This window comes from Anomaloglossus baeobatrachus, chromosome 4, assembly GCF_048569485.1.
Source record: "Anomaloglossus baeobatrachus isolate aAnoBae1 chromosome 4, aAnoBae1.hap1, whole genome shotgun sequence".
NCBI lineage: Eukaryota > Metazoa > Chordata > Amphibia > Anura > Aromobatidae > Anomaloglossus > Anomaloglossus baeobatrachus.
In genome coordinates, this window is record NC_134356.1 from 455,452,782 (window position 1) to 455,465,498 (window position 12,717).

General features: G+C 47.6%; 1 protein-coding gene across 1 annotated transcript in view; it reads right to left on the reverse strand.

Moving 5' to 3' along the window:
* Window positions 1-491: 491 nt before the first annotated feature.
* LOC142302506 (ornithine decarboxylase antizyme 2-like) overlaps window positions 492-12,717 on the reverse strand; it is a 47,861-nt gene continuing 35,635 nt past the window's right edge. The window contains 2 exon segments of the mRNA XM_075343585.1: window positions 492-1,181; window positions 11,997-12,082. Of these exon segments, the coding sequence (XP_075199700.1) occupies window positions 1,051-1,181; window positions 11,997-12,082 (217 nt within the window). The 3' untranslated portion in view covers window positions 492-1,050.

Consider the following 12,717-nt stretch of genomic DNA (forward strand, 5'->3'; position numbering starts at 1 on the left):
CAACAGGTAAGAAATTCAAAGCAATAGCAGCTTCAGAAATATTTTTACATAGAAATTTGGTGATGCAATCAATTTGCGCGTGCGTGTGAACGCAAACCACTTCGTAACTTCCTTTAATTAAAAATAGTTTGTAATTTGCAAGATGAACATATACCTTTAGCCCCAGGAAGAGTTTTCAACGCAAGGTAGCCTATTTGCTTCTAGTCTCGTCTGCAAAATCAAAATTACCCCTTTTTCTTGATGAGCAGCTCTATGCTGTGTTTTGCGCATGCACAACTTCTTATAGATTTCAATGGGATCCACTGTCATCACGAGAGACCTAACATGACAGGTCATCTTTATACTTGTAGCTTCAGAGAGCAGTCCATAAAAACCCACCATTACTTAACACAATTGAAATGCTCCACTGCAGAATTTCTAATCCAGCCAGATCGAGTAAAGTTAATATGCTTCTTAAAAGCTGGACATAAAAGATGATAAAAGTAACTCAATTTCAGAAAGAATTTGCCAACAATTTAATGTGTACGGGGCACTCAAACCATGACCTAACATGCTTGCATTTCAACATGTGCAATCATTTGTTCCCAGGGAGATCATCAACTACCCGAAGAGTCTTATTCTCTTCTTCCCATTGAAATCAACAGGCCTTTAGTCAAATAGAGTATTCAGCTAATGTGCATGACCAGCATTCCTTCTAGCATAAAAAAGCACACCCACAGACTGGCATTTAAGATTACTATTTTTTTCATATGAAGTTTCAACTACATTCTGAGTACATGTTTGTGATCACAGACTGCAAGGTGCTTGAAGTTGACGCTTTTAAACAAAATTGCAGAAAAAAAAAAAAAAATACAACAAAATCTTATTCATAAAACTGAAAGAAAGGCCAAAAATATCAGTCCATCGCATGACCATGCGCGCTTGTCCTCCCATGCCTAGGGAAAAAGTGCGTAAAATTCTTAACAGCTACTTGGATACACACAAAGAAAAACAAAAAGGAAGAACTCAAAAACAAAAACTGAGCTACAAGAACTACACGTCCTCCGTATATTATTCCTCATCTGATGAGCTCTGGTCAAGAGTGTACACCATGAACAAAACTTCTGGACGTGCGGGGACACATGGGTGCCCAGGGCGCACAATCTCAAATCCGAGGAAACTGAACGTCTTGAGGAGTGGACCTATAATGAAAAAAAATACAAATATTTTAATAAGGAAAAAAAAAAATAAAAAAAAAAATACAAAGTATATTGCCCATCATGTATATAAAGGATCAGTACTGGCTGCCCAGAGCCACGTGCCCTTATGTCTTACTATTGACCCATTAAGATATGACAAATCTAAAACACCAGCACGTGTTAAGTCATTTTAATCAACACGCGATCCAGTTTACACATTACTACGTTAGCTTAATAGTAAAGATTTTGGTAAAGTCTGCTCAAGACTTACTATCATCATATTAAGGCTATGTGCCCACTTGGCGTTTTTTTTTGTTAATGCCTTTAAGTTTATGAGAATCCTGACTTGCTGTGCACATGCTGCTTCTTTGTACATTTTGTTTTTTCCTGCAGTCCTATAATCCCCTGCAGTACTTTATCACTAAAGTAGATTATAGCGCAGCACTTCACCTCACACATCACGCATACAGCATGGTGTGTGAAGCTCTCTATAGCTCAGTAACCCGGGGTCATCATGGTGACGACCTAGGGTTACTATGGTAGCGATCGGGGTTTCTGTGATCGCATTACAGGAACCCGATCGCCAGGGAGAGGTAAGTAATGCCTTTCCCTGCCTTTTGAATCGCACTGATCGCAACATTCAGGGGGTTAAACTGCCTCTTCAGGCAGTGAGAGCAGTTAAGATATCTATAGCTATATCTCTCTCGCTATCTTTATCTATCACAAAGATGCAGGAAAAGATGCGCAAATGCAATATAATAAAACAAAAAAAAAAAAAAAAACGGAAAACAAAAAAAAAAAAAAAAAAACCTTTCCCAGCTCTTTTCTTCCTGCCAAAACATGCTTTTTTGTATGCAGAAAATATGCATACAAAAGAGGTCATGTGGGCACATAGCCTTACTTACATTTTGGATCAGTGACAATGTGTTTCTAATAGGTTTCTTTATTTGATTTATAGTACAGTGAAATGTGGCTTTTTTTCTTTATCACCACTGCTCATCCTTTAAATGATAAATTAACCTGTTTAGTGTTGCTTGAGAGCCAGGTATTGACCCCTATGTGTCCAGATAAGCTCATGCTTCTTTTATTAAATGACAGGATTTAATTTTCAAAGGTAAGCCATGTTAACCTTCGTATATTTACAGAGGCCTTGTCAATTATTTCCAATACCCTTACCCAGGTCATGACATGTCAAAGGATTGTCTGATTAACAAGGTATTAATTTAGATGCGAGGCCATTGCTCACAGATAAGAGGATCTTGACGTGACCATGTACAATTTTAACATGCTCTTTAACCCCTTCACCCCCGGCCACTAAAACACCCTAATGACCGGGCAATTTTTTGCAATTCTGACCAGTGTCACTTTGACAGGTTATAACTCTGGAACGCTTCAACGGATCCTGGCGATTCTGAGATTGTTTTTTCGTGACATATTGTACTTCATGTCAGTGGTAAATTTAGGCCGATATGTTTTGCGTTTGTGAAAATTTCGGAAATTTGGCGAAAATTTTGAAAATTTCGCAATTTTCAAACTTTGAAAATTTATGCCCATAAATCTGAGAGATATGTCACACAAAATAGTTACTAAATAACATTTCCCACTTGTGTACTTTACATCAGCGCAATTTTCGAAACAAATTTTTTTTCCGTTAGGAAGTTAGAAGGGGTCAAAGGTCATCAGCAAATTCTCATTTTTCCAACAAAATTTACAAAATAATTTTTTTTAGGGACCACATTACATTTGAGGTGACTTTGAGAGGCCTAGGTGACAGAAAATACCCAAAAGTGACCCCATTCTAAAAACTACACCCCTCACACTGCTCAAAACCACATCCAATAAGTTTATTAACCCTTTAGGTGCTTCACAGGAACCAAAGCAATGTGGAAGGAAAAAATGAAAATTTTACTTTTTAACACAAAAATGTTACTTTAGCCATAAAATTTTCATTTTTACAAGGGAGAAAAGAGAAAGTACACAATACAATTTATTGTGCATGTTCTCCTGAGTACGCTGATACCCCATATGTGGTAAAAATCAATTGTTTGGGCGCACGGCAGAGCTCGGAAGGGAAGGAGCGCCATTTGAATTTTTGAACGCAAAATTAGCTGCACTCATTAGCGGACGCCATGTCGGGTTTGAAGACCCCCTGAGGTGCCTAACCAATGGAGCTCCCCCACAAGTGACCCCATTTTGGAAACTAGAGCCCTCAAATAATTTTTCTAGATGTTTGGTGAGCACTTTGAACCTCTGGGGGCTTCACAGAAGTTTATAGCGTTGAGCCGTGAAAAGAAAAAAATTTTTTTTTTACCACAAAACGGTTGCTTCAACTAGGTAGCTTTTTTTTTCACAAGGCTATCAGGAAAAAGAAGGGAATTTTGTTTACTTACCGTAAATTCCTTTTCTTCTAGCTCCAATTGGGAGACCCAGACAATTGGGTGTATAGCTATTGCCTCCGGAGGCCACACAAAGTATTACACTTAAAAGTGTAAGGCCCCTCCCCTTCTGGCTATACACCCCCAGTGGGATCACTGGCTCACCAGTTTTAGTGCCAAAGCAAGGAGGAAAGCCAATAACTGGTTTAAAGACCAATTCAATCCGAGGAAACATCGGAGAACTGAACCATACCACATGAACAACATGTGTACCCGAAAAAACAGAAAAACCCCGAGAAAACAGGGCGGGTGCTGGGTCTCCCAATTGGAGCTAGAAGAAAAGGAATTTACGGTAAGTAAACAAAATTCCCTTCTTCTTTTTCGCTCCTAATTGGGAGACCCAGACAATTGGGACGTCCAAAAGCAGTCCCTGGGTGGGTAAAAGAATACCTCGTGATAGGGCCGTCAAACAGCCCTTTCCTACAGGTGGGCAATCGCCGCCTGAAGGACTTATCTACCTAGGCTGGCGTCTGCCGAAGCGTAGGTATGCACCTGAAAATGCTTGGTAAAAGTATGCAGACTCAATCAGGTAGGTGCCTGACACACCTGCTGAGCCGTAGCCTGGTGCCGTAATGCCCAGGATGCACCCACGGCTCTGGTAGAATGGGCCTTCAGCCTTGAGAGAACCAGAAGCCCAGTAGAACTGTAGGTTTCAAGAATTGGTTCCTCGATCCCCCGAGCCAGGGTGGATTCAGAAGCTTGCGACTGTTTACGCCGACCAGCGACAAGGACAAAGAGTGCATCCGGGTGGCGCAGGAGCGCCATGCGGGAAGTAGAACCTGAGTGCTGTCACCAGAACCAACAGATGCAAATCCTTCTGAAATTGATGGACTGGACGAGGACACAAAGAAGGTGAGGTGATATCCTGATTGATATGAAAGTGGGATACCACCTTAGGGAGAAATTCCGGAATCGGACGCAGAACTACCCTGTCCTGGTGAAGGACCAGGAAGGGAGATTTGTATGAGAGCGTTGCTAGCTCGGAAACTCTCCTAAGAGACGAGACCGTTACTAGAAGGCCACTTCCCGAGAAAAGCGGGAAGGGAGACCTCTTTCAAAGGCTCGAAAGGCGGCATCTGGAGAGCAATTAGAACCTTGTTCAGATCCCAGGGCTCTAACGGCCGCTTGTACGGAGTGCTGAGACGACAAACTCCCCGTAGGAACGTGCGTACCTGAGGAAGTCGTTTCTGAAAAAATACAGATAGCGCTGAGACTTGTCCCTAAAGGGAACTGAGCGACAACCCTTTTTCCAACCTAGATTGCAGGAAGGAAGGAAACATAGACGATGCAACCGGCCAGGGAGAAACACCCTGCGCCGAGCACCGAGATAAGAATATCTTCCACGTCCTGTGGTCAATCTTGGCGGACGTTGGTATGCTAGCCTGTCTCATGATGGCAACCACGTCCTGAGGTAATCCTGACGACACTAGGTTCCAGGACTCAATGCCACACCATCAGGTTGAAGGCCGTAGAATTCAAATGGAAGAATGGCCCTTGAGACAGTCAGTCTGATTGGTCTGGTAGTGCCCCCGGTTAGCCTACCGTGAGGCACCACAGAACCGGGAACCACAACATCCTCGGCCAATCTGTAGCGACGAGGATGGCGCGGCCGCAGTCGGTCCTGATCTAGCGCAGCACTCTGGGCAACAATGCCAGAGGTGGCACATAAGGTAGCTGGAACTGCGACCAATGCTGAACTAAGGCGTCTGCCGCCAGAGCTCGATGATTGTGAAACCGTGCCATGAAGCTGGCACATTGTTGTTGTGCCGTGACGCCATTAGATCGACGTCCGGCCTCTGTCAGCGGCGCCAGATCTCCTGAAACCCGTCCGGGTGAAGAGACCATACCCTTTCGGCCACACCCCGGCGACTTAGGAAGTCAGCTTCCTAGTTTTCCACGCCTGGGATGTGAACTGTGGATATGGTGGATGCCGTGTCTTCCACCCACATCAGAACCTGCCGGACTTCCTGGAAGGCTTGCCGGTTGCGCGTTCTTCCTTGGTGGTTGATGTATGCCACCGCTGTGGAGTTGTCCGACTGAAGTCGGATTTGCTTGCTGTCCAGCTGCTGTTGGAAGGTTTGTAGGGCAAGATACACTGCTCTGTGTTCAAGAACATTGATCTGAAGGGTGGACTCTTGCTGAGTCCACGTACCCCGAGCGCTGTGGTGGAGAAAAAAACTGCTCCCCACCCTGATAGACTCGCGTCTGTCGTAACTATCGCCCAGGATGGGGATAGGAAGGACCTTCTTTTTGACCATGAGGTGGGAAGAAGCCACCACCGTAGAGATTCCTTGGCCGCCTGAGAAAGACAGACGACTCTGTTGAGGGAGGTCGACTCCCCGTCCCATTGGCGGAGAATGTCACATTGAAGTGGACGCAGATGAAACTGCGCGAAAAGAACTGCCTCCATTGCTACCATCTTACGTAGGAAGTGCATGAGGCGTCTCAATGTGTGCGACTGGTTCTTAAAGAAGAGATTGCAGCCCGTAGTGAATGCTGTTTGTCTAGCGGAAGCTTCACTATCGCTGAGAGAGTATGAAACTCCATGCCTAGATATGTTAGCGATAGGGTCGGGGTCGGATCTGACTTCAAAAAGTTGATGATCCACCCAAAACTCTAGAGAGTCTCCAGCGCAACGTTCGGGCAGTGTCGGCATGTTTCCTAAGAGAGTGCCTTGACAAGTAGATCGTCTAAATATGGGATCACAGAGTGACCCTGAGAGTGCAGCACTGTGACTACTGCTGCCCTGACCTTGGCGAAGACCAGTGGGACTGTCGCTAGCCGGAAGGTAGAGCTACGAACAGAAGGTGTTCGTCTCCTATAACGAAGCGTAGAAACGCTAGTGCTCTGGATCAATCGGCACGTGTGGATAAGCATCCTTGATGCCTAATGATGCTAGGAAATCTCCTTGGGACATTGAGGCGATGACATGGCGGAGGGATTCCATCCGGAACCGCCTGGTGTCCACGAGCTTGCTGAGCAGTTTTAGATCCAGAACGGGACGGAACGGCCCGTTCTTATAGGCACCGCAAATAATTTGGGGTAAAAACCGTGACCTTGTTCCTGAAGAGGAACGGGGGTCATCACTCTTTCTGCCTATAGAGTGCACCCTGTTTGCAGAAGAGCAGCGGCTCGGCCGGGAGGTGGAGAAGTTCTGAAGAATCGAGTTGGAGGACGAGAAGTGAGCTCTATCCTGTACCCGTGAGACAGAATGTCTCACACCCAACGGTCATTGACCTATGGCAGCTAAATATCGCCAAGGCGGGTGAGCCTGCTACCGACCGAGGATGCGGAGAGAGGAGGCCGCAAGTCATGAGGAAGCCGCCTTGGAAGCGGGTTTTCAGACTGTCTCTTTTTTGGGCGTGACTGAGCCCGCCAAGAATCTGAGCTCCTCTGATCCTTTTGAGTCCACATTGGACGAGGAAAAATGGGACCTGCCCGAGCCTCGAAAAGAACGAAACCACGACTGCCTCCTGCTCTGTTGGGGTTTGTTGTGTCCGGGCTGAGGAAAGGATGAATCCTTACCCCTGGACTGTTTAATGGTTACATCCAAACGCTCACCAAACAGTCGGTCAGCAGAAAAAGGCAACTGGTTAAGCAACCTTTTTTGGAAGCAGAATCTGCCTTCCATTCACTTAACGAGCAGACCAGGCTCTGCTTAAAAACACGGAGCAGCGGAGGCTACTGCCGTACGGTTCGCAGAGTCTAGGGCAACCTGAATCGCGTAAGAAACAAATGCAGACATTTGAGAGGTTAAGGATGCCACCTGCGGCACAGATGTACGTGTAACCGTGTCAATCTGTGTAAGACAAGCTGAAATAGCTTGGAGTGCCCCAAGGGTGAGAATGCTGGAGCCAACGGTGCGCCGACAGTCTCATAGATGGATTTAGACCAGAGATCCATCTGTCTGTCAGTGGCATCTTTAAGTGCAGCTCCATCTCCCACTGCAACTATGGATCTAGCTACAAGCCTGGAGATTGGAGGATGCCGCTTGGGACACTGGGTCCAGTCCTTGACCACGTCAGGGGGCAGGGATAACGTGTATCCTAAGCCGTTTGGAGAAGCGCATATCTGGATAAGTGTGGTGTTCCTGGACTGCCTCTCTGAAGGCAGAGTGGTCCAGAAAAATACGTGAAGCTGACTCCTCCACTGGAGGAGCTGGGTGAGAAATAACCAACATTCTATTGATGGACGCTATAAGATTATTCACTATGGCGTCACCATTAGGTGTATCCAGATTGAGAGCGGTCTCAGGATCAGAATCCTGAGCCGCTACTTCCGCCTCATTACACAGAGAGTCCTTCTGCTAGGACCCTGATGAAACCGAGGGCCGCTCATAGTGAGCCCGCTTAGGCTGTCTGGGACTGACGTCTGTGCAGAGCCGTGACTCTGGGATGCGTGTGACATTCCCGGAGCTGTTAGTTGTTCACACTGAGGGGGGCCATGGATCAATGATTCAACAGTGCCCATGTTGTGAGAGACATGTCCGGACTGCTAGGCTTCTAGTATCATAGCCATAGTCTCAGAAAATCTGTCAGTAAATACTGCAGACACCGTCCTCATCCTCTGGCCATTAGCAGAGACTCCGGCTGAGTTGGATATAATGGGGGTCTATGTAACCTGCCGGCCGTATAGCCGTACATGCTGTACCGGCTGCATAGAAAAACATGTGGTTCTGCACCTTTGTTTTACACAGAGAATATGCTGATAACTCCTCCGCACAATCCAGGAGGGTATATACAACGTGCGACCAAACAGTGCAATGTATATAGTACAAGCATATCTATAAGTGCACTTCTGCACTAGTGGGGTTAGCACCACAGGTGCTGCTTAACGCCTGTTGCAGCGATTGTGTGACTATCAGAATGCCAGGGTCTTCCACACTCGTCTCTGTATCGTACAGAAACTGACACTAATGGCTGCCGGCGTCCTTGTAGAGAAGGAAGCCGTGGGCGTGCCTGAGAAAGTGCGGGAATCCGGTTTCACAGTGCACACAGTGAGAGGGGTGGAGTATGCAAAACATACTCCAGCTCTCAGCGCTGCTGTGCTATGCAGCGTCACGCCCCTACCCTGACTGTCAGGCCTGTGGGCGGTAACGAAGGGAGACTAGGCCCAGAAGCCGGGGACTCGAGTTAATAAGCGCGGCCGGCATATCAGTGCTGGCCGGCGCGGAAGTCCCCGGCGCACCACAAATCCCAGCGGCGCCTTAAATAAAAATGGCAGCGGCGGTTAGCGCAGTAGTCACCCAATACACTAACACACCCAGCAACGCTGTGGTGTGCGATGGCACTAGTGCGGACAGCGCCGCTGTCCCTGGCGCACTAACACACCCAGCAGTGCTGCCGTGTGTCTGCGCGGTCCCAACAGGGACACAGAGTACCTCCATGTAGCAGGGCCATGTCCCTGAAGATACTCCGCTCCATGTCCAGCAGATACCAGGGGCTGTGGATGGAGCACGGTCTCAGTGCCTGGAGACCGATAGAATCCCACTTCACCCAGAGCCCTGTAAAAAGGGATGGGGAAGGAAGCAGCATGTGGGCTCCAGCCTCCGTACCCGCAATGGGTACCTCAACCTTAACAAACACCTCCGACATGAAGTGGGGTGAGAAGGGAGCATGCTGGGAGCCCTGTATGGGCCCTCTTTTCTTCCATCCGACATAGTCAGCAGCTGCTGCTGACTAAACAGTGGAGCTATGCGTGGATGTGTTGCCTCCTTCGCACAAAGCACAAAACTGGTGAGCCAGTGATCCCACTGGGGGTGTATAGCCAGAAGGGGAGGGGCCTTACACTTTTAAGTGTAATACTTTGTGTGGCCTCCGGAGGCAATAGCTATACACCCAATTGTCTGGGTCTCCCAATTAGGAGCGAAAAAGAAATGCACCATAAAATGTATTGTGCATTTTCTCCTGAGTACGCAGATACCTCATATGTGGTGGAAAGTAATTGTTTGAGCGCATGGCGGGGCTCAGAAGAGAAGGAGCGCCATTTGACTTTTCAAACGCACAGACGCAGCGCACTAATCGGCCGCTGCAGGACGCACGGTCGGATGCGATAAAAAAAAGCGTCGGGGATACGTAAAAAAAAAAAAAGTCACGCCAAAAATTGACCATGGATGCAGATACGTTATGTGCATCCCTGATCAGCGCTCGGCGGGACGCACGGACGGATGTGATACAAAAAGCGTCGTGAATACGGAAAAAAGTCACGCCAAAAACTGAACACGGATGCAGATCCATTATGTGCAACCCTGATCAGCGCTTGGCGGGACGCACGGACGGATGCGATACAAAAAGCGTCAGGGATACGGAAAAAAAAGTCACGCCAAAAATTGAGCAGGGATGCCGATCCGTTATCTGCATCCCTGATCAGCGCTTGGCGGGACGCACGGACGGATGAGGTGTAAAAATGGACAGGGGATACGGAAAAAAAAAAAAAAGTTAGTTATACTCACAGTACCCAGAGGACTAGCAGGAGGATCACTGACCAGAAGAGCTGCAGAGGAACAGATGGCAGAGAGATGGACAGCTTTACAGGAACAGCAGGCAGATCAGCAGAATGCCCAGGAAGGACCCAGCGATGGACGCAGATGTGATCAGGCCGGTGAAGACAGGTAAGAGGACATCGGGGGAGAGCAGAGGGGTGAGAGCAGAAGGGGGGTTGAGAGCAGAGGGGGGGGGGGGCAGAGGGGGAGGGGGTAGAGCAGAGGGGGAGACCGGAGAGGGAGCTGCAGAAGCAGAACAGAGATAATGGGGGAGGCAGTCAGATCGCGGGGGAGAAGATCGGGATGTCGGGGGGGGTGGGTGGGGGGGGGGATTTGGGGGGAGCAGATCGCGGGGGGGGGGCACGGCAGGGGCTATCACGGCAGCGCGCAGGGGCACCACGGGAGCGCGCACGGGCTGGCTGCAAAGTGAGCACAGTACTCACGTGCAGCAGCAGCGGTGACCTCAGCTACGGCGGCGGCGGCAGCAGCAGCGTGGTACCACAAGTACCAGCCACTGCACGCTGCAGACATGTTGGGGGAGGGCTCGCAGGCCAGCACAGGCCTGGGGAGGGCGGCCACCGGCAGATCAGACCGCCCCACTGCACACTGATTGGAGCGATTGCGCGTCATAGCACGATCGCTCCAATCAGTGCTGCAGGGGCTGGGGGCGACATGTTTGAGGTCCACCTATGATATGCTGCAGCAGCTGCGGCATCTCATAGCTGGATCTCACAGGATCGCACTAATTCGGGCATTATTTTTGCCGAAATTAGTGCGATCGATGTGGTTGGCGGTTCAGATTTGAACAGCCAATCACATCGATCGTCGATAGGGGGTGGCGATGCCGCCCCCCCTGGGGTCAAGCAAAGGTCCCCTGCTGTAAGAAACAGCAGGGGACATCATTTGAAAGCCGTTGCTATGGCCACGGCAATCAAATGAAGTTTAGGCCGTAAAATTACGTCCCTGGTCGTTAAGTCACGTTAAAATAGGACGTAATTTTACGGCCCGCGGTCGTGAAGGGGTTAATATTTAAAAGGATGTTCTGACTGCTGGCTAAAATCAGAAAACTGCTGCATTAGAGAGCGTTTCAAGGGCTTCTCAGGCCTAAGCCACACGGCGAGAAAAGCGGTGCGAGTGGAGTGCAATAAAACATCACATTCCACTCGGACCAATATTAGCCTGTGTGCCAGCGCACATGAGCGATTATTTTCTCAGCCCGAATCAGACCGAGAAAACAGTCGCAGCATACTGCAAGTGTAATGAGAGACTCTCTCGCACCCATTCAAGTGAATGGGGCGAGAGAAAAATTGCACTGCACTCGCGGTACACTGGTATACCGCGAGTGCAGAGCGAGAACAACAATAGCCGGCTACAGAGGAGAAAGGGAGGTAATCCCGCCCACCCCTCCTCAACTGAGGTCTGCTTGCACAGTCTGAGCTCAGTCGCAGGGACACTCGGCTCTGCTGTGCTGCCAGCGTGAGCCGAATGTCATGCGAGGATCGCACTAGTGCCCCGTGTGGCCCCGGCCTTATACTGATGAACTTTCCTTAGGATAGGCCATCAGTATTAGATCGGTGGAAGTCAGAGACTCAGCACCCCATCAATCAGCTGAAGCTCCAGCTGTGGCTGGCAATACAGTGTGTGCCACCCAAGCAGCACAGATTTATACACGTTGCGGTGACTTTTCTTGAGTCCTGGAACTCAGCGCCTCTTGAAGTGAATAGAAGCGGAAGTGCACTACCACTACCAAGTGTATGGAGCAGAGCTATTGTTGCACGTCTAATCTCTTGGTATATAAAATGTAAAAATAATGTAATTACCTATAATTCTGTCTGGTAAGCAGCCTATTTATGGGCAGATCATTTACTGTCAGTTTAGGATACGACAGGTACAATCACATACCTCTATCTTCTCGACTCTTTCTGAAGCAGATGAAGACATAGCTAACTTTCATCTTTTCTTCTGCAAACTCAAGTAGAGCAAGCAACCTATTGACAGAAAGTAGATCTATCATCAGAAGCAATCCAAATGTAAGTGTGCAATAATGGAGAAACAGGTCACAGTCCCAGATTTTATAGGACTATTATAAAGAATATAAAGATACAGTAGAGGAAAAAGCAACCCTAGTGAAGGTGTTTTTTTTTTTTAAGTATATATTTACCAGTTACATTGCATAAAAGGGGTATTCCCATCTCCAAGATCCTATCCCCAATATAATAAAATAATAATATAATTTAATACATATTTGCACATACCTCCAACTGATTCACCATGTTACTTACCTCATGTTCAGGGCATCACAGGACCTTGGGTATCCATGGTTATGACCACTAGCAACTAACTGACTATATGCGTGGTTATAACTATGAATACCAAAAGGTCCTGCAATGTCCTGAACATGAAGTGACACTGAAACAGAAGAACTATACTACATTTATAATTCGAGGTATTTTATGATGAAATAATAATAATAATAATAATAATAATAATAATAATAATAATAATAATAATAAACTACTACATATTGGGATACGATCTTGGAGATGGGAATAGCCCTTTAACCTATAAGAGGAAATCTGTCACTCTGGTTGTATTGCCCCGTCAGAGATCAGCATGATGTAGC